The sequence below is a fragment of the Tachypleus tridentatus genome, chromosome 12, assembly GCF_004210375.1.
Source record: "Tachypleus tridentatus isolate NWPU-2018 chromosome 12, ASM421037v1, whole genome shotgun sequence".
Classification (NCBI taxonomy): Eukaryota; Metazoa; Arthropoda; class Merostomata; order Xiphosura; family Limulidae; genus Tachypleus; species Tachypleus tridentatus.
The window spans coordinates 84,019,677-84,042,974 of record NC_134836.1 but is presented as its reverse complement, the minus strand read 5'-3'; the positions used below and the strand labels follow the sequence as shown (position 1 = coordinate 84,042,974).

The 23,298-nt window shown below is 30.7% G+C and overlaps 1 protein-coding gene across 3 annotated transcripts in view; it reads left to right on the top strand.

The window, feature by feature from the left end:
- LOC143233844 (uncharacterized) overlaps positions 1-22,169 on the top strand; it is a 29,588-nt gene extending 7,419 nt beyond the window's left edge. For 2 of the 3 annotated variants that reach the window (XM_076470619.1, XM_076470620.1), the window contains 4 exons: positions 9,808-9,933; positions 12,108-12,216; positions 19,804-19,910; positions 20,758-22,169. In XM_076470619.1, coding sequence (XP_076326734.1) covers positions 9,808-9,933; positions 12,108-12,216; positions 19,804-19,910; positions 20,758-20,886 — 471 coding nt within the window. In that variant the 3' untranslated portion in view covers positions 20,887-22,169. Of the gene's footprint in view, positions 1-9,807; positions 9,934-12,107; positions 12,217-19,803; positions 19,911-20,757 lie in introns of those variants that run through there. The other variant, XR_013018349.1, reaches the window with a different exon arrangement.
- Positions 22,170-23,298: the final 1,129 nt, after the last annotated feature.

Here is a 23,298-nt window from a genome sequence, read left to right as displayed (position 1 = left end):
ATGATTTTATAATTTGTCTCAAACACTATCAAAAGCCAGGGTACATCCTGTCTTCAGACTTCAGACAGAATAGTTTAGAATGAAGTTACTTTTTTATATTAATCTTTGCACTGAAAATGCTTCATACATGCAAAGCAACTGCATTGTGTAAAATGCTGGAACAATAAAATATTATCTTATCAGTAACCTTTTGCAACAATACTATGTAGTGTACACTTCCAGGCTTGTTATTTCAGACGATTCATCATTATTATGCATGTTTATAAGAATATTCATAACAATGTTAGGTCTTAAATAATGTCTGTATGGGGTGATGCAAACATTACACACAAAATAAGTGTAGAAAAAGAACATCTGTAGTTGTATTTAAAATTACAGGAATATAACTTAAATATCATAATACTTAAATCCTCATTTAACAAAATACCAATTCAGTATCAGTATACTAAAAGACTTAACTAATTCTCATAAAAAGTCACAATGTTAAGTATTGTAGTTGAGGAAGGTTAACATTTTAAAATTTCCCTGAGCCCAGTGAGACTCACCTGACATTCAAAATACAAGTTAGATGACTGTATAACTTTTTTCAAGAGGTGTTGGTTACTGGAATCACCAGGTATTTAACAGAAAGTCTGTTAAGCTGTGAAGTGAGCATTATCTGATGAGAATCTTATGGGTGCCCTTGTAAATGTAAAGAGTAAGTGGCCATTTACATCTTCACTGTCTCTTCAGCAATTATTCCAGGAAATTTTAATACTATGAACACATTCTTTTTATTATAAATCAACATCAGCTCCAATGCTGCAATGGTCATTTTCTTTGTTGGTAGATTTGAACTTCATAGGTATTGAACCTATCTGAAGATGTCCCCGAGTTTGCCTGTTTCCCTTGAAAAGCCAAGTATTTAGTCAACAATCAAATAACTTCATCCTCTATCATATTGATTCAAGAATGGTATATTGTCTTCAGTGTGATTTACAATCTTACAATGCTAAAGTCAGGGATTCAATTCCCCTCTGTGGATGCAGCATATAGCTTGATGTTTTGCTATAAGAAAACAGTCACATAAAAATGGTATCTTTAATTCTGAAATGCAGAAAGTATACTTTCCTCATAGTGTCAACATTGGCAAGACGTATATATATATATATATGTATGTATGTATGTATGTGTGTGTGTGTGTGTGTGTGTGTGTGTGTGTGTGTAGAATTAATGTTGATAAAGTTAAGTAAACAAAGGATTGTTATAATACAGCAAATCTAAACCTTTGAGTAATTATATTAGTTTGTTATAACCTAAAATCAAGCCAAAATTAAAATAAATTAAGAAATAATAAACAAAAACAATGCTGCATTAATTAATCCCAGGGTATAAGCTATAATGTGAGATATAAAATGTACCCAAGGTTTTGGAGGTGACTGAAAAAAGTAGGATCCACTTTGCAGTGAGGATACACTGTTTATCAGTCTTAACCTCCTTTTGCCAGTTTCAGATAAAGAAATAAAATAAAGGAGGAGCAATAAATATAGAAGTAGAAATTAGAAGAGCAAGGTGTGGGTGCTCAAGCCTAAAATGTCCCACATCTATATCACCCTTCACTGCCTGCAGAGAGTTGTGAGAAGATTACTGTTCTCCAAAGTAAAGAAGAAAACATTAGCTGAAAAATAAGAATAAGAAAACAAAGGTATTACCATTTAGGGGTAAGATAACTTACCTCTTGAAGTTTGCATTCCAGCACTCATTGTAGTAGAAAGGTACTAATTGGTAGCCCAGTAAATGAATTATACTAGTAGGAAGGGTCCCATCCAGTTGTCTAAATAAACTAGTATAGCACTCAACTACTACCCATTTATTAAGTCTATTGTGATTATCGTGCTCTAAACAAGCCTTTATATGCTGCAAGGTTATATACTTTATATCTGCATAAAGTAGTGCCAAGTTGTTAAATGACCTTTTTCATAACTATTTTTATAGTTATTAGAAATTTTAAGTAAAATGTCTCTAATTAGTATTTCTTTATATTTATTTAATACATTCTTATATTTGTTATGGATATAAATTTTTTTTTTTTGTAATTTAATTTTATTTGAAGTTTCTTTATTAAATCCATTAACTATTAATTTTTGTATCAGTATTTCAACATTACTGTTAAAATATTGTAATTTATCAGAAATTTTACAATATCTGAATAATTGTAAGTTATAACACTTAACAGAAAGGTGTGGTACATTACTATTAAAGGAGAGTAAACCATAAATTTGAAAGGTAAAATATTTTCTTTGATCAAGAATATTTACATTAATATCCTCATCAATTATTTTAATTTCTAAATCTAAATAATGTGCTTCTTTATTAGATATTGAAGTATTTTCAGTTTCTAATTCTGTTGAATAAACAATGTTGATAACATTATTTATTTCAGTATTATTTATACTAATTAAATCCTCAATATATCTGTCAGTTAAGGTAAAAATATATGGATTTGTGTAGTTTTCATAAATCTATTCTCATAATAGTAAAGACATAAATTTGCTATACAAGTAGAATAGTTAACTCCCATTGAAACTCCTATTACTTGTTTAAAAATCTGGTTATTGAAAAATATATAATTATTATAAATACAGAAACTTAGTATATCTTATGTTTTTGGAGCTAATTTTTCTTTCTTCCAGTTCTGTAAAAGGAAAACAGAACTTTCTATTAATGAATTTAAACCAAAGGTTAAAGCTATAAATGGAATTGTGGTGTACAATGTGATGAAAGCAAATGTTTGAATTTATCAGTTCACACTTTTTTAGATATTTTAAAATAGGTTGATTATTTTTTATTATCCAAAGTAAAATGTTAAGTGATTTTCTTAAAAATAATATACCTAGTTGTTTAATAGTTGTTTTTATTGAATTAGAAATAAATCTGAATTTAATTGGAGAATTATGAAGTTTGGGAATAGCATAAATAAAAGGCAAATCTACATCAGGATTTTGTTTAGAATAAAGTTTATTGTAAGCTTTAATGAAATTATTAATTCCTATATCTTTCATTAATAAGTTTAAAAGTTTGTATACTATTGATTTCTTTTATCATAAAACCTTTTACAAATGATACCAGTAGTACAGTTAGTCTTGTCAGTAGGAACTATAACATATTTTTCTTACAATTCTTGAATCTTATTTTTAACTGATGAAATGATAATGCTGTATGGTATTTCTTTAGTTTTATGTGCGATAATTTTATATTTATTTTTAAGTACATACAACTTCCATTTTAGAAATCATTTAAGTGGATAAGAAGTAATATAGTTGAGCTTTAGAATATTATTCTTATTACATTTTGGGGCTATTCTGTATTTAGATCCTTTTTTGAGTATTTTGCATATTATTTTGTCTTACAATTTTCAAGTTACCAGTGACAATGTTTATGAAATGTATCAATAAATAAGCTTTTTTCACACTCACAAGGTAAGTTATTAATTTCATGTACATTTAGATTAGTTAAAAACTTTCATAATTATATAGTAATGGACAGACCAATTGGAACTTCACATTTATAATTGATAGTAGGCTTTAAGTTTTTACAAAGAAAAATATTTTTTATAGATTGATGAATAGTTTTAGAAATTAGAAATCTGCAAATCATTGTATATTTTATGTCTCAATTACCAAATATGAAGGCTTGATTTGCAGTTTTTCTTTTTCAAAACTTAAATCATTGACTTTTAATCAGTATTTTGGTATTTACAAGTAACTGTTTGCATGATCATTTTGAAAATCAAAATTTTTTATTACATTAATTAATGCTCTTATTTTGAGAAGATTAAGTTGATAAATCTGTTTGAAAAATAATTTACATCTGCTAATATTAACTAGAATAAAAAATATTATCCAAATAACTGCAAATTTCTGAAAAATCAACCCATTTCAATTTATTAATTCTTTACCTCTAGTTTTCCAATTTTTATGAAAAAAGTTAGCAATAAAGGAAAAATTATCAAGCAATACAGTAATTATTACTCAAATTCAGAGCAGTAGAATTATTAAAATCTTGGTTTAATTCATAAGGATATAATGTTCTTAGTTTCAAAATGTAGTTTTCTTGTTGAAGTCTATTGGTGTCTTCATTAACAGTTTCTAATATAGTTATCTTAACAGAGGTAAAAGGGTGAATCCTGAAATGTTTTAATTCTATAGAATTCATTAAATTGTTTTTAACTTGATCTATGTAAATTTGTACACTTGTCCAATGGGTTTGAAGTTTGACCCATGTGTTCCATATTGCATTTAGTGCATGCTAATATATAAATTACATTTTTTATTTTACAAAATGAATTTGTTGTTAAGTAATAGGGTGTAAAGTATTTAGAGCAGGACATGAGACATCTTTTGCTACTACATTTTATAACATTTGCAGCAATATAATTACTATAATCAGCTAACTAGACTAACTTATAGTTTTAGAATATGTTTAGTTAAGGCTGTTACACTTCATATAGATTGAACAATGTAATGGAAAAGTGTCACATACCAAGTAACAAATCGCATACATTGAATATATGTTAGAGAAAATTAATACTGATAAAATTAAGTAAACAAAATCAAAAGGAAGGACTGCATTAAATACAGCAAATCCAAACCTTTGACTAATTATATTAGTTTGTTATAACCTAAAAACAAGCTGAAGCAAAAATAAATTAAAAAATAATGAACAAGAAATGCTGCACTATTTTTATTGCTGCTCCTTTATTTCTTTATGTGAGACGGGCAAATGGAGGTTAAGGCTGATAGATAGTGTATCCCTATTGCAACGTGGGACCTGCAATCACATCCAAAACCTATGGTAGATTTTATATCTCACATTATAGCTTGTACCCTTGAATCTTCTTAACTAGTGTAGCATTTTTTATTTATTTTCGTTTCAGCTTGTTTTCGTTATAACAAACTAATATATATACACCCTTGTGCAAATTAATTGAAACAAGATGGAAAATTCCGATTTTTTTCAATTTTTTTGCATTTTATTTCTGAGAATCCAAAAATTACTCGCAAATTAATACATGATATGACCACCTTTATTTTTCAGAAGATCACTAATCTGCTTTGGCATCGAGTCCATGAGTTGACTGCAATCTTTACTTATTTTTGGATTGCAGTACCACATCTCAATTATAGCTTCAATTAGCTTATCTTTCGTAATACAGTCTTTTCCCTGAAGTCTTTCTTTACAAATTGCCCAAAGATTTTCAATAGGATTTAAGTCTGGAGAGTTTCCAGGCCAGTCCAGCACCTTTATTCGCGTTGTAGTCATGAAACTCTTCACAAGTTTCGATGTGTGGAATGGAGCGAGATCTTGCTGAAAAATGCCAGATCCATCTGGAAATCTTTTTCAATTCTGGAACGACTCTTCTCTGCACAACTTCGATGTACTGTGGTCCTCGCATCATACTTTCTATGATATATAAGCCTCTGATGCCATAGTAGCTGAAAAAGCCCCAAAACATCTTCAAGGGATATTTTACGAACTGATTGATGTGAGATTCTCAAAGATTCTCACCTGGAGATCTGTGAACATGCAGACTTCTTTGACCCTGTACGAAGAAACGACTCTCGTCACTGAATAACACCTTCATCCATTGTTCTTGCATCCAGTTCTTGTATTTCAGACTCCATTGATACCGTTTTTTTTTCATTGAGTTGGTAAGTTGTTTTTTGACTGGTCTCCTTGCCCTTCTAACGCAATTTTGAATGACGTAATATTCCTCAAAATTTCGTCATATATTCCAAAAATAGATCGACTGCATTGCAAAACACAGCAAATGACTGTCTGTGTGAAAAAACGACTATTAAAGGAAATCAGGAGGTCCAGTGAGCCTACACCGGCCATCATGCTGAAAATATTGTAAAATGATCATTTGCTTCAACTAATTTGCACAAGGGTGTATATATTTTCAAGATCCTGAAGCATTGCTTGTTTAATCTGTGCTATCATTCCTGAATCAGCTTTGATTGATTCTAAGATGGTGTTTAATTCATGCAATGTAGTTAACAAACGTTATACAGTGATATAAGATTCATTGGTGAATTCTTGAGTGATTCATGAAAAAATTCCAAACTTTCAACCACCTTTTCCAGATCAGTTATTTCTACTTTTGGCATTAATTCATATTTATAAGACTCAATTAGTGTTGCACTGGTATGTTGTGGCTTTATAATCTCTTTAACTTGGCATAAATGCTGTTCTACCTAGTCTCAAAATAGAGAATCTTTGCTTGTTTACCAGACAGTATTTTGCAATAGTATTTGATGCATATGCTGAGCCAACTAAGTTGTGATAACTAAGTTCAATAACTGACCAAAGCATAATATTAACTTCTGATCTGTGATATTTACAATTTTCACACAGCTGCAAGTGTAGTCTGACATACTTACAACCTTGTTCAGAATATTCCAATTTTCTCTACACTGAGTAATAGCCTCAGCTATAACATCATCCGTATGAGGTTGTGGAAGGTCACAATTTTGAAGAATACAGCTTTTCAAAAACAATTGCTGGTTTATGAGATGAACACTCAAACCAAGATACTGGTCATTTACTTGAGCAGGTTTTCTCAACCTAGGTTTCACTGAACTTTAAGGTTCTGCAGATTGGTTTCAGTGGTTCTACAAGGAAAAGAAAAAGTAAGGGTAGTAGTATAAAAACAAAAACTGAGATTGTTCTTTAAAACCTATTAGTAAATTGTAAAAGAGAGAATGACAGGAAAGTATGAGAGAAGGGGTCTGGATTTTTATTGGATTGTTTTTTAGATAAATATGAAAATTTTATCATCTCAATTAGATGATACTTTGTTTCAAATATTTTAGTTCTTAAAGGAAAGGTGAATAAGAGGTGATAACAAAAGAACAAGATGTTACAATTCTCACACTAGGGGAACTTGGGCTGTTTTTAGATATTTTTTATGAAGAACTTCATACTTATATGAAATTTAATGTTTAATCTGGCATTGTTGCAATTTCACCTGCAATAATAATATAATAATACATATAACGGTTTTCTTTTATACATACATATATGTGTGTGTGTATGATAGGGTTCCACTGCAAATAGATGTTCAGAAGTTGAGAACCCTCCTGTAGAGATTCACATGCCAAAAGTAATGACCACATCACTTGACTTAGAAAATTGGTCTATAACTTCTGGAATGCTCATGTACAAAGTTGGGATAAGGTTCCCACTTAATTTTTTCTTAAAAACCACTTGGTATTTTGGGTCAAGAGATACAAGCAATATAACAAAAATAGGTTCTTCTATAGTTCTCAGTGGATGCATACACTTAGCTATGTAGAGTATGAATTTCTCTCTCATCTTTTACTGCTTCGTATTCTCCTTAGGAAACTTAGCTTCAGCTGTTAGGCTTTCTATAGTTGATTGTCTTTTCAGTGATATAGTTTATTTTAAGTAATCTCACTAGTACATTAAGGGGTGAAGCACAAAGTTATAGTTGAGAAAGAGGGTATAAGAAAACTAGGACATTTCTTAGTAAATTAATTCTTCATTTAAATACCATTGTTGCTAAAGAAATGTGTACCATTATTGAAAAGAACTGGAATATCTGAATTTAGTACACTGTTTATTAAACTGATTATTTTAGACTTTTATTAGCAATACTTATAAACTTACATTATTAGTATTATAGCACTGTTAAGTGTGGTGGAGGTTCCAGAACTCGTGGATCTCTATCCAAGCTCTTTACATATTTATACAAAATTTAAAAATAGTTCTTGATTTATTTAAAAATACTGAAGAGAACCAGATTCTCTCCCCTAGATACATGCTTGCAGCTACTAAATAAGAAACAAAATATTAAAAAAACAAAAACATAAATTTACCCTTAACATTGTAGTAGCCAAAGAGTTGGCAGAGGGAGCTGTCAACCAGTTGCTCACCCTCTACTTATCAGTTCAAACAGTGACAATGATTAGATATTCTTATGTAATATTAAAGTAACTAGAGAGTTTGAGGGCAAGCACTACCAGCCAGTTGCCTTTCCTTTGATTTCTTGTATATTCATGACATTAATAAGTTATTGCAATGATTAAAATCAGTACAAGTTTTGGTTAATACAAAGCAAGGTTACAGTGGCAAACAGCCCTTGGACTTGGAGGATGGTGATAAAAAACTTTTACTGAAATGTGTGGTGATTAGCTCATCTCTTTTTCAGTTGAATGTGTTGTGATTCTTGCTTGTTGTTATACAAGAGTAAATGTTAAGGGTACCTAGTAGATAGAGGAATGGTCAAAACACTAAGATCTTGTGAGGTACATAGCTACATACATTCTTGAAATTGGTATACTGCAGAGCTTATTGGTTAATTTTAGCTTTATAGTAGGTGAACTGATATTTTGCAGTAAAATCATTCACTATCAGACAGAAGAAATCTGTGAACTGCACAGGTGTACGTGAAAAAGAAAGTCGCAGTATCTCATGTACACAAGTGTTTTTTCATCATTTGCTACAGATGTCTAATGTAGTGGTGACATGTAACGTAATTATTGAGTCCACATATGAAATAGGCTATCCAGAATGTAAGCAGCATTAGCTGAATCAGTTATCTTAACAAATAGAATGATGCTAGTGATGATGTTATTTGCATCTGATGTGCCATGTTTCTAAGTTGGCACTTGCATACCAATATATTTGAGGTCACAAACTGAGGAATGTGCAGACAATCTAGACTCAACATAGTGGCTACATCTCAATTACTTGTTACTGGAGTATGCTGTCTATAAGACCAGGTGGTTGGTTTGGATTAATTACAGTTACTTAAAATTACATAGGTACAGGTGATGCAAGTGCTTGGCCATCTCCAGTAATTCTCATCAGGAAGAAGGAAAGCATGCCCTTATTCTGTATTCAGTTTAGGTGGGTGGATGCTGTAATTTACAGTGGTCTATTTCCACTATCATGAAAAGGCAAACATCCAAATACTAAAAAGTTGAAATAGATGGGGAAAGGAGGCCTAAGACTATATTTAGCATTTGAGATGTCTTGTATGTTTTGTATCATACTGTTTAGCTTTTGTAAGGTGCCTGCTACTTTTGAGAGTTTAATAAAGCTTTCAGTTAAAGAGCTGCAACTATATTTAGCATTTGAGATGTCTTGTATGTTTTGTATCATACTGTTTAGCTTTTGTAAGGTGCCTGCTACTTTTGAGAGTTTAATAAAGCTTTCAGTTAAAGAGCTGCAACAGGAAAGATTCTCAACCTATGTTATTGATGTATTAGTGTTTGGTAACATGATAGTTTTCAGCTAAGAACCTGGAAATGGTATTCCAGAGGATACAGTCTGTACATGTCTTGAATATTAAGTACAGGCTACATTTATTGCTATAACAACATATATAGACGACTAGCATTTATAGCAGTTCATACTGCAGGTTGAGGTTGAAGGAAAAACATTGGACATGTCTGGACAAGACTACACTGTACATAAAATCATATCTGATATATGTAGAAAAGTATTATTGCCCTTTGTATAAACAAACCTGACACCATTGTTAGTGCTTGCTTTGAATTATTGTATCATAATCTGTTAAAGTACTGTTCTTAACATTTTGCCTTATTTTATGTCTCGCAGTTTTGAGTGTCCTGTGAGAATAATGACAACAAAGTTTTGACTAACCAAATAATTATTTGGTTATTCAACCAAAGAACTTGGACTGATACTTAATACTAAAATTATCTCTTTTAACCACAAAAAAGTTTGTTGTTTACTTAAAAGCAGATAGTAAGAGTATCTTGGTTTTTGCATTCCTAGCTTGTGAAACAGAAAATAGTTGAAAATAAGAAAAAGGAAGCAGAACAGTTTGTAAGTTTAGAATCTAATGACTCATCACCAGTTCTCCCTGCAGCTAAATACAAATCAAAAATAGTTCCCAGACTGGTAAGTTAGTAACCAAAACTTGAATGGTAGAAAGATACTGTCTATTTAATATTTAAAATTATTTAGGTATAGAATTAGTGCAAATAGAAGTACAGTATATTGGGAAAAGTGCAAATGCCTAAATACACACAAAGATTATTTGTTTGAAAAAAATTAACATGTTTGTTCTGGATGATTAAATGTTGGTATCAGTATAGCAGTTTTACCTACTTTCTTAAGGATATACTTCAGAAGGCATTGTTTTAGAATAATGTATATGTATGTAAGAAATTAGGAAAGTTGTCCAGAATTCTCCAAGTGTCTTGGGTTTCACAATTATAAAGGTTTTAAGAAAGATTAACCTTTCCAAATTGTTGGTTGGCTTTATAATGGTCTTTTGCAGTCACTAATTTCCTTTATAAATATCCACTAGAACAGTGGTTCCCAACCAGGGTTGCGAGATAACATTTCAGTTTTTTTTGTTTATATTGAGGGTATTGTCCTGAAGGAAGATCTTGTTGAACTGTGCACAAATCAAGTTCTTGAAATGCAGTTTGAAAGCAAAACTTTGGAACAATATTGGTGTTTGGCAATGGACAAGTTTCCAAGACTGTGAAAAAGCATTAAATGTGCTCATCCCATTCGTGACGACATACTTATGCGAGTCTGGATTTAGTGCCCTTTTGTCAATCAAGACAAAATATAGAAATCTCGCAGGTGCACAGGCAGATTTGCAGATTGCTATCAGCAACAAAGTGTCACACTTTGAAAAACTCATAAGAAATAAACAGGAACAAAAGAGTCATTAAATTTAAATTGGCTTATGAACATTTGAACATTTCAAATTCAAAGAAATTTCATTTTATGCATGGATGAAAATTTATTTTTTGGAGGCCATGTAGGGTTTATGCAACTTTTAGTTTGTTGTAATATTTTTCTTTTCCAAATGTTTTGTTTTTGTTTATATATCATTAAAAACTAATTATAAAAATTTGTTTTGGCCACCTTCACCTTTATTCTTAAATAAATAATTACTGTGAGGGGTGCTAGAACATTAAAATTTTTTAGGGGTGCAGGGCATAAAAAACGTTGGGAACCACTGCACCATAAGGATGTATTTGATATATTACCAAGGATGCATTTAATCACAAGTTGTATGTGCCCTGACATTAGGTACTGTCTTTTGGGTAATGTTATTTTGTTAACCACAGAACTTGTTACATTACAGACCTTTTATGAGTTGGTTACTTTGTTCAGACCTCATTCTTTATGTATTTTATGTTAGCAGTTTCCCAGTTCTTTAAAGAATTTTTCAGTGTATACTTTTATGAGATTCCTCTTCTGGAGGTACCCAAGTTCCAGTCATTGGAATTGAACAGTGTGTGTGTGTGTGTGTGTTTGTACACTTATCTATCGATGCTGCTCCCAATAAGAAATGATATAATGATATGGAATAGTTGAGAGTCTTTGAAACCAATAAATTTCATGAAAGCATTGTCAATCAAAAGAAAGACAAGGATTAGGATAGATTTTATATGTTGCTATGAGTTAGGTGATTAAACTGTTTAATTTATGAATAGAAATTAGTCCTTGTTAGGATCATTTACATTTAATAATCTCAAATACTCTTTAAAACATAAGAAAAAGAATAAAGTGAATAATTAAGATGTAGATTTTTGTAACAGAATTTGATACCATTTTTAACAATTTTTATGCTATATGTATTTTTGAGGATTACACTATTGTGCTTTATTAAAATGAACTTGTGTGTTTACTTGATGCAATGTATTAATTATGCCTAGCAGTTATCAACAGTCTTAAAATCTGATCATGTTCGAGTTGTTTTCCCAGTAATTATAAACATGTTAAATTTGGGCCTTCATAAACTTTGTACTACAGTGGAACCCCTCTAAAGGAGCCACCTTTGGGACTGAGACAAACTGGCCTGATTAGAGGGGTTCCACTATACATAATTAGGGATAATGTAAACAATAAAAGGGACTGTGATTGAATGACTGCTTTCAATGGGTGACCGAATCTGAGGGGTTGTACTGTATTTAATTTATCAGAATTTTAAAAAATGTGTATACCTGATTAAATTATTACTTAAATAATAGAAGTAAATTACATATGTACATTTTTACTAAGTTTATTACTTTTTAGAAATATAATTTAGATTATCATTATAACTTTAGGATGAGCAGCAGTGGGATTTGATTACAGAGGTACATACCCTACAAAACAGCAAGAAACTTACCCAGTACTTTCCTAGCCCTTACAGAGCAGCCATCACTAAACATAAAGGTACGTGAAGCAAAACTGAATAAAGAATGTACTACTGGACTTATTCATGAGTAATCACTGAACATTATACTAATATTAGTATTTCTTATTGCCAGTTTAAGAGTCAGAAAATTTAATTTTTTCTAGTGAAGCTGCCTATAACATCTTCAGATGTGGCTGGGGAGAAAATCTGTGTTTTCATTATGCATATGCAATATTATGTGACATATCAATCTATTTGACATTGAATTCTGGAATATTTTTACTTGAAATATTTTAAAAAACAGATGAATAATACATTAATGAATAGAAAAATAAGAGTTGTATCACAACAATAACAGCACAGTAGTGAGCCATAGTTGCAGGTAATGTAAAAAATATTCAAAATAAGTAAAAACTCACTCTGTGACAAAAAAAATTATACTAATTTGCAACATTTTGGTCAAAAGCCCTTCATCAGGCAGTTTTAAATTGTGTTATAAAGAAAAATTGCAGGTTTGAATCCTGACTTGTCTGAAGCAGTTGTACCACAGTGAAATATCAGTGCTGTGATAATATTAAATATACTTGTTGAATTTTGTACTAGGTGATAATCCCAAGGGTTTCTTTGATAGGTATTGACCCTTCATGTAGAGACCATTTACTGATGTTACTAGTGGCCTTTCGGCTGTACACTGTCATAGTGATTCATTATCTTTGCTTTTAGCTTTACTGTATGGCACTGTGTTTTCCAGAAATCTTATTTTCTTTGAAAGTTGATGAAGACCTTCTGTGGTGGTCACTTAATACTTACCAGTGCAGAGGAAGTTGATATTCTGCCAGTTGTTGTGCTTGATTTCATATAAGAGCTTTTTTTGCAAACTTATCAATTTCTTCATTTTACTGCATAGTCTGGCACATACACCCAGGTGATGAATTTAACATACAATTGTTGTGCTTTCTTCCATCCATATAAGGGCCGACCACTCTGAATTTTATACAGTTATAGTCTGTGAGTCAGCTGGAAGTATTAACTGTCAGCACTCTATTTGTGGTTCAAACCTTTCAATATATAAAGTGCAAATTTGGCAGCATTGATCCAGATGTCTCTTTAGCCACAATAACCTTAATGATCAGGATAGCAGTGGTTCAGTCTGATGGGCAAGCTTCTAACTACTGCTTTCATTGAGTTTTTGCCATTTATGTATTATAGGATGATGAATTTATGGCTTTATTGGCTTCTGTAAACTTCTTAAGAATAAAATCCTTACAATATTGAAAGTTGGAGCTCAAGTTTCAGGTGTCTTTATGGCACTTCATCTCATCCAAGCTAAAAATAAATTCCATATCTGCATGTAGTTGTAGCTGAGATTACTACTACTGAAATTCTGTATATCAGAATTTTCAAAGTTATTTTGAAACAATTCAAATTCAGAACTGTTAAACTTTCTAGTATGTTCATCAACATGAATAAGTTATCAACTAGCATAACATGAGAAATTATTTCATTCATAGTCTTTATTATACAACTGGCTTAACAATTCTTCCAATATATCTTAGCAGTTTAGTGATAGCTGTTTCTAGTCTTATTACTAGTTCAATAAAGTTGTGGTTTTCACTTATACTTTAGACATTATATATTAAATACTATATAATTGAAACTATCAGTGATAATCAGTGATGACGAGAAACCCACTTGTTGAGAAATTTATATGCAAAAACGGCTCGTTTGGGCTGAGAAAACACTTTTACATAGAAGAGCGAACAACGTTTCGACCTTCTTCGGTCATCGTCAGATGCATATAAATAATTGAAACTGTTATACTAGATCAGAGATAGCACACTTACAAAGAGTTTATATGATGAAGCTCTTGAAGGCTTTGAAGTATTGCCATAGTCCAGATCTTCAACTGGAACAAATTAAGTTGAAGTAGGAGAGAAAAAGAATGAGAGTTGAAAGCATGAGATTTTATACAGTTTTCTGTGTCTATGATATTTTGAGAAGTACAAGAAGTAGTAGCAGTAGTTCCTCTAACTTAATTACAGCAAGTGGAACTTTCAACTAAACTAAAATTATAACTATTTGTTAATTGATTCATATAGAACTGCCTTCAGATTTTTTTTCTTTTATACTTGGCATAAATACCTAAGACTACTAACTCCGTGTACAAAAACAAGCCATGTAACTTCATTCTCTTCACAAGTACTACCCAACTTATAAGTTCTCTTCAAAGTCCCATTAACTGTTTTTATAACATTTCTTCCTCCAGTTGTGATACTAATCTGTTTGGTGATGGAATTTGTAGATTTGAAGACATGGAATGTGTAATATGCCTCAAGTTTGGCTTGCCCTTTCCTGATAATGTGGTTTGTTAGTTAGTGTCCACATTTATAACACCTTTGGTCTAATGTATTTCTCTATGGCATCATATAATTCTCAGTGCTCTGTGTAAATATTTTATATGTTTGTTAATAAAATTCCATTTCTTGAAATTCAGAGTATTTGCATTATAGCAAATATTTCAGTTCTCATCATTGCCAGTAAACCTCCTGGCCTAAAAGTGATTCTTCTAGTCCTTCCCACATTTTTAAGCTCTAAATACAAATCTGAAAAAAGGCAGATAATTTTTGTAGCTATGGGATCCATTATGTGATAGATAAGTCACAGAGGTAGTTTTCCAAATCATACTAACCATCTGCTAACAATATAGCTGTCCTTCAACATCAGTTTCACCTATCTGAGCATCAGTCTTGCATGCTGTAGTATTTTATACCCCTCTCAAATGCTCTTGGGAACATCCAATTTGTAAATGTCTTTTCCCTCATCAGTGTGCAAGCTAGCACTTCACATAGATAATGTGATCTTTTTTCAACAAAGAGTGGGACACAGTTTTCTTTAACAAAGTGTTACACATTGTCCCATTGCGGATTGCAGTTTTCACGCTGCCTTGTGGATTTCAATAAAATTATTTCAAATATATATAAAACCATAAAATATTCAAGCCATAAACCAAAACATATTAACATGAAATTTTTTTAATGTGCAGCATATTTAAAAAAACATGTTAGTGTGTTTTGGTTTATGGCTTGAATATTTTAGTTATAATACAATTAATCATAAGTTGGGATTTGCTGTTTTTAATGCAGTCCTTCCTCATGATTTTATTTATTTAAATTTAACTTCATTTAGATATAAGTTATTTAATTTTGCTAAAATAAGTTAAATTGTATGAAAGGACTATGTTAAAATCAGTAAATCCAAACCTCTGACTAATTATATGATTTGTTATTTTAACTCAAAAACAAGTTGAAACAAAAACAAAAATGCTGCATCAACTGAAAAGATCCCAGGGTACAAGCTACAGTGTGGAATTATAAAAAAATAACTAAATGTGATACTTGCAGGTATGAATTCCTGTATTACTGTTGTCAGCAAGAGGCTTGTAATTCAGGTTCAGATTTAACACACAACTATGTGGTTGCAGGGTGCATGGCCTTTCTTTTTGATCAGTGTTAGGTTTGTATATTGTTCATTGTAGGAAGTCCACTTTCACCTTATAATTCCAGAGACAAGTGGAATACTCCTTGTCAACTTGGTTGGGGAGTGAGAATGAGTGTTCATAATTCCAGACTGGATGAGTTCTGTTCCTTTGGTTGAGTATGGCATGCATGATCAAGTCATTCCAAACCTTTCAGACTTCTTTGGGTGGAGGAGAAAATTTGACCACTTTGGTGTTGCTTATTTTCTTGTCATCATTCTGATGGTGCAAAATGTGTCATTCTATGGCTACAGGTTAGGATACAAATCAAAAGTATATATCTCTATAACTTTGCAATCCAATAGCCATGGCCACCAATGTGGGATATAGAAACCACAATCCTTTAATTCTAACCCTGAGTTGTGAAATTTTAGCTATCTTATTGGGACTAGCCTATGATGATTACTCCTGTACTGTTACACTTGTGATACAGGAACTTGGTTCCTGGTGAAGAGTATACCTGCTCTGAATGTAGTGTGGTTCCCCCACTTATGTATCACTTTTATCTTTGTTAACCTGAAGATGGCCTAAGGAGGTCAAAACATTGTTCTGTACTTTATTTTAATTAAAGTTTTAATACCCATACCAGCTGTCTTTAGAATACAAAATTATTAACTGTTGTTTTGCCCTTTAATTGTGAAAAACATGAAATAAATGCAGAAATGAGTAATTTGATTTACAGTGTTAAGATAAAAACAACAAACGTTTTTCAGACTAGGGTAGGTTAGTATGGTGTTATTTCAACTTTTATTGTAATCGTATAATTAGAAATGTAAATCAAATTTATTGACTAGGTATTTATTCTTTAAATGTTGAAAAACAGTTTGAATAAATAGGATTGTATGTCTTAATGAACATTGAACATAGGTTTCAATTGGCACAGTCCGAAGTCTTCATATTTTGTAAGTTACTTCTCAGTCTAAATTATCAATAGTTTCATTTCTCATTGAGTGACTTTGACATTGCAGGTAAAACATTGAAATCTTTCAAAGGAGTACCATTCCCATTAATTTCCATAATGGCATTCAGTTTGTTTTCTTGTAATTTGGTGTCTATAATATTTCTCAATGTTTGTGGTTGAAAATCCCTTCTCAACACTACCTTTGTTGACTGAAAGGGCCATTCTTATCTCGACAACATGTAAAATTTTGGCAAATTGAACAAGTAGGCTTTTCACTTGATAATTCATCATACAGTAGGAGCTGAGATGAAGTTTTCATTTTTTTTGGCACATGTAGCTTAAAAGGCAATTATTCCTCAAAGATATCTTTTTTTCTGTTCCTCCTCAAAAATGTGTAATAAAATGGTCTAGGATCTTTCCAACTCCTCAGTTACATAATTCACTAATTCCTGAGTGTCATGCAGCCAGGTATTGAAGTGTTAAAATTACCGAATGTTTGACTATGTAGTTTCCCAAGTCTTGCATCAATATAGACTATACCTCCATCAATCAATTAAAAAATACAGGACAAAGTTCCTTTCATGAACTTCTCACTTGAGTGTTTATTTCTTAAATCTGAGCATTTGCTGTTAGCATCTTGCCAAAAATCACAATCTATCCGTTGGACATTGGCAGTCTTTGATAAAATTTATATCTCTTAGGCTGAAAACTAATCCAAATCAGGCTATTTTTTACAAAATTAAGAACAATGAAGTTTTATAAGGTATGGTGATAGTTATTTGGAAATCATAGAAATAATTTTGACAGAACATTAAATAAAACTGGGGAGTATAAAGAGTTAAGTCCTTGAACTCCCTATCCTTGTGTTTGTTCAAAAAAGTTTTCAGGCTTTGGTTTGATGTGAATTTGAGGCTTACAGGTTTAAGCAAAGCAGTTGTCAATCTTGTGATCACTTCAGTGATGAACAAGTTCTCAACTTCAAAGGCTTGTGATATGGTATTGAGAGATTAATTATAATTAATCACAAAGTGCAAAAACTTGCAAAACTTTGTTTGAGCATAAGTACTTGTCTGTCTCGTCTCCCCTTTTACTTGAAAATCTGCCAATGTAGACAAAGCTTAACATTCACTTTTGAAATAATGGGAGAACAAGCATGAATAATGTCAATACCAAATTTTAGTTTGTTAGCAGGATATTATACACTAAACTGTTAGTAATTAATCAGTGTCATTCACTTTTCAAAATGTGATTTAACTCAAAAAAATATACAGATTTACAATATGTTATTGTTAAGCAGATTTTAGCATAACTGTGAAGTACTCATCAATTACTTTTTTGTGGTGGGAGTTATAAGTAACTTGGATCTTTGGCTCTGACTGAAACCAAGAATGCAAAACAGTTAACCTTTTTAAAGTTTATTTTTGAATACATGTATCATTAATAGAATAATCAGTCTCATGCAAGACCTGGAAGTAATGTCAGTAGGGTGATTGCTCTATACAAAGCATTATGCTTCTGTTATAGAAAATCTAATATACAGAGCTTTATAATTGTTACTCAATCAAGTAGGCATTCACATTTGATAACATAGACATTCTCCAATAAAATATGCTTGTCTCGGGTGTGCAGACAAACAATATTTTAAACTGATGTTATACAATACTTACAAGCTAAAGAGTATGCTAGTGCATTATCCCATTGTCCTTTAATTATTTACCTTAGTGACTTTTCCAAATCATATCTCGTATCTACTAATTGGTATTATCTGTGTCACTCTCTGGGATAGGAAGGTAGACACTGGTTCAAATTTTAGTATGTTACAGATACATTTTAAACTAGTTATGGAAGGTTGAAATTAATAGTTATCTAACCTGTAATAATTGAAAAAATAAAAATATTCACAATCACTGTATAATGTTGGCACACTGGCTGTCTTTTAGTTGTGACTTCAACTGGCTGCTGGGGTAAAGAGAGAGAAAGCTACCATAAGAGTATATTGAGAGATTAAATTTTGAATACCCTAATTTTGTAGTCAAATCAATGGTTCAAATGCATTATGCCACAGTCGTTAGATCAGATGCATCAACTGCCATTCTGTGTAACCCTAAATATCTCAGGTCAGATTGTATAATTTTACCTAAGGTATCAAAATAATCTTTGAAACTTAAATAAGATTCTATAATATAATATCTTATGCCTATTCTTTCTTCATGAAAGTAATATAATCAAAAGTTTGTTGTTTTATAGTAGCCATGTTGATGTTTTGTGCATACTGTAATTTACAATGAGACTGTTCATGAAGTTACCTTGTAGTAGAAATTTGAGTGATGCAAATACATTGAGGCATGAATTGATTGTTGCAAAGTAGTGTTGGTATTTTACTTGACCAGAAGAGTTATTTGTTATAATGGCTGGAAATTATGAGGTAAATAAAATAAAACCTTTCTTTATTTTCATATTTATTAAAACTCTTCAAGGTTGTTTTCATTTCTCTCCAGAAGTATAACAAAATATATATGTTTGTATTCTAAAAAGAACAGTAATCAAGTGTTTTACTGAGAATATCTAATTCTCTTTAATTTACGTTTCCCTACAATTTCAATGAAGTTTTAATCGAAGGAAGAATATACATACAATTTTTATAATACATCAATATAATACTGTTGAACTACTGTTATATACTTTTCTTCAAAAACTTAAGGGACTGAAATAAAAATTTAGTACTGAAAATGTAAATGTCTTAATGCTAATGTCTTATGAAAAGTATGATTAATTATTGATGTTCACCCTTCACTGGTTGAGAAAAGGTGTTCACTGAATTATTATGGTAAAATTGAAACTTCTGCTTGCCTCACTTTATTCTTGTACTGTACAGTGAACATCTTTTTAGCACATTTTGTTACTAGTAAAGTGGTAGGATTAAATTCATAGATTGTTTTACTTTTAGATAAAATTAAAAGACATTATTTTATTGTGGTTAGAAATAATAATTCTGTGGTTGTAACTTATTTAAAATGGTAAAATTTGGTTTAATAATATAATTCTTTTAATTTGTATTAGAGTTATTCTGACTGAGCATATTAAAACCTAAAATAATTTCGTGCTGTTTCTTGTAATAAAATATGATTTTGACTTACCAAGATAGAAATGATTTGTTTTCATTATAAAAGACAGTTGGTATCTCTGCAGGAACAAGTAAGACAATTCAGTGGGCAGATCATCTAGCTTCAGGAGATTCCCTTTGTGCAAGCCCCTCACAAACTTCTTCAGATGCTGGGAAACCAATTTTGACGAATGTAAGTATAATTTTCATTTGGTTGAGTTCTCTCTCTCTTTGTTTTTTAAACTGTTAGAAAGAACTTGTAATACCACTGTTTCCTTTAAATGACAAATTTTACTTTAAATTTTCAAACTGGCATATTATAATTCTACTATAAACCTTGTTATACAGATGTTTCACATTTTATAATTTCCTGTGAAAAGATCCCTGATAACCAAACTCAATGAACACCCCCATCCAAGTTCTTGACTAGAAATGAGGTTCAGTCCCACCAGTTCAGTTTCAGTACAATGTACGAGTTTTTTCACCCCTAAAAATTAAAATTACAATTCCATTAGATGCTAATACTAAAAACATAGTAAAAATACATAAATACAAAAATACATATTATAGTGTATCAACAACACAAATCTATGAGTCATTTTGATAATCTTGTTTGTTTCCTGTTTATTTAATAAAATGATGTTCTTCATGGAGATATAATTTACTTCCTTATTCAGAAGTAGTTTCCAGATGTGAGAACAGAAATAAAGCATAATAAAACAAATTGGTAAATGTGAGAATAAGGTAGAAATCTGCAGCCTTAAGATACTTGACTTTAGAAATAATAAACATAAATTTCATTTTGAATATTCATAGCTACTCATTCTTAAACAATTTTACCCTGTGTTAATCTCCAGATGTTATCAGTTGTATTTTATTCACTTGTACACATGCCACATAGGAAGTAAAAATAATTTGTATAATTTATTTATATAAATACAACAATAGAAAACTTTAGATTGTAGAAACTGTCTTAAAAACTACTAAAACTCTGTTAGAAATACCATGAAGCAAACTGCTTATTTCTAATCTTATTGCAGCATGCTGGAGATCAGTTAAGTTTCCTAATGGATGTTTCCAGTGAAAGCTGTAGGCTGATGGATAAATCTGTCTTGGAGTTAGTCAGTCTAGAAAGAACCAATACCTTAGGAATGACCATGTCATCTTAACATCAGCAGCTAAGGGATATTCAAATTTTCACATATGTGAGAGCCTCTTGGATGTATAATACATCTTATTTTTTTCTCCCAAATGTGAATATGGCTTACATGTATATATTTTCACCACATATTTTTACGGTTTCTCTTATGGATTATAGGTGTTCTGGTATTTTGTTACAACTGGGTTGTAAATTCTGTTAAAATTTCATTGAAATAAAATTCAAAGATACACTGATGAGTGAAATGTATCATAGACTGGTATCCTTATTGTAGGGAGGAATTATGTAACATGTTAGGTTAGTATAAATACCACTGCTAAGTAAGTGTTTTTGTGAGGCATACTGGTTTTCATTGATTGTGAATTAGTTTGTTTAATATAATTATCTTACTAAAAGTTTCTTTTTGAAACTTTCAAAATATACTGTATTGTGTTTTCAGATTAAATCAGATCTGTTTAAAGTAAAATATGCCAAATGAAGTTATTAGCTTTAATAAAACCTATTTATGTGGACATGATTTTTAATTAATGTTTATTATCTTTAAATTTAGTAACATGGTATAACTAATATTGACATATCATTTGGAAGATAAAGTCCATTTTTAAGTTTGTGACAGTGTTCAAAGTAGTGACCACAAACTTTGATCCATTTGTGATTGATATCATTCATTTTAATGTATATTATAAAATTACAACAAAACTGTTATGTCAAGTTTAATAATCTTATATTATTGTCTTTATTTCTTTCATATCTTTAAAATTATTCTTAATTACTGTTTCAAAATACTCAAAATATTTCAGGTAGTCTTATGTCTGTGTTGTTACAATGGTATTGTGCTTTTAATAAATATGTAACCACTGTTATAACCACAAAAAAATTTTAAAAATGTATTAGTTTCAAATGAAATTTTTTGTTTTAGTTTTTTTTCATATCCTCAGCTGTATTAAAGAAACGTAATGATAGTAATATCACTTAATGATAATATTAATCCAGAACTTGGTTATAGTTAAAAAAAGCTTTTTGATGAGATGCTTGTAAGAAATAGCTTGTTTGTGATTTTGAAATATATATAGGTAAATAGTGAGAAAATTAACAAATTCAAAAAAAGATTAACATCGTTGATTTTGTACAAAATGAATAATTAAACTAAGATCATTATTAAAAAAAAACATATACAAGTTGGAGTATGAAAGTTTGTAATAAGTACATGTGATTTTGGAACCAGTGCTTTTCTTATTACAAGAGCATCAATCCAAAAGAACATTTGTTTCTTTTCATTAAATGTTATAATCAGAACTGATAAAGTGTAGTGTTTTAGCTTATACTTTACTCTTACTGCTTCATTTGTAAACCTATATTTAATAATTTGTCTCGGTTTCTTTCTTTTTTTGTCACAATCAGAATTTATATAACATAATCATAATATCTGGTATGACCTAATTGTAGCCCTACATTTTTTTAAAAAAAGTATGGTAATTTATCATCTGTCACTACAGAGGAATATTGATGTTCTACTTTAGAAACCTAAGGGTAACATCTACTTGACTTTGATTTTAATTTTTAGCATTTTAAATCATTTATGCTTTTGCAGGTCCAGAAAGTGTTCATATTTTCCAGTATTACAGTTTTTAAAAAATCCACTTTATATGAAAATTGGCAAAGACTTAATAAAATTTTAGTTTAGCAAAGAAAACTATGTGCTTATCACAAAAAAATAAAATACTGCTTGGTGCATAATGACCTTTGAAGAAAACCTGCATCATTGGATCTACTCCTTATATGTATCAACAGGAATACATCTCATCAGGTAAAATCATTAATTGTAACCCTCATGCAGTAAAAGTACAAAAATACCATTTTTAGGAAACAATTTTTAAAATTGTGTTCAATAAAATGATTATATAAAATAAGGCATAGAGGGATTCAGGCAAGCTAGCACAAATTGATCATTAATGTAATGTGATAATTAGTTTTACTGTTACGACATGTAAATCAAACAGTATTAAATGCATTTAAAGGAAGTAAAGTACATAAAAGTAATACAATATTAAGCAACACTAATTAGTGCTATTTTTGGGACTTTTTTGGCATAATTTTATAATCTTTTAGCTGTCATTGCTCCTCCAATGACAGCAGTGGGAAATGGGGGTATTGGATGATTTACCTGTCTGTTCATCATCCTTTGAATTTTAGAAGCAGATGTCATTTTGAAGAAGTCTACAAGGGTTTTCTGGTATACCTTTTACTCTTGCTGCAAAAAGGGTTCTTTATAGCATGGCAGAAAACCAAAAACAATTGCTTTACAGTGCAGCTGCACAAAAAATATTGATTTTCTCAGAGTGAGTCTAGTAATTATAAGTATGTCAAATGTCCCTGCCAAAAATTGTGAGAATTCTCTCTGGTTTAGTTTCTTCTACTTCCT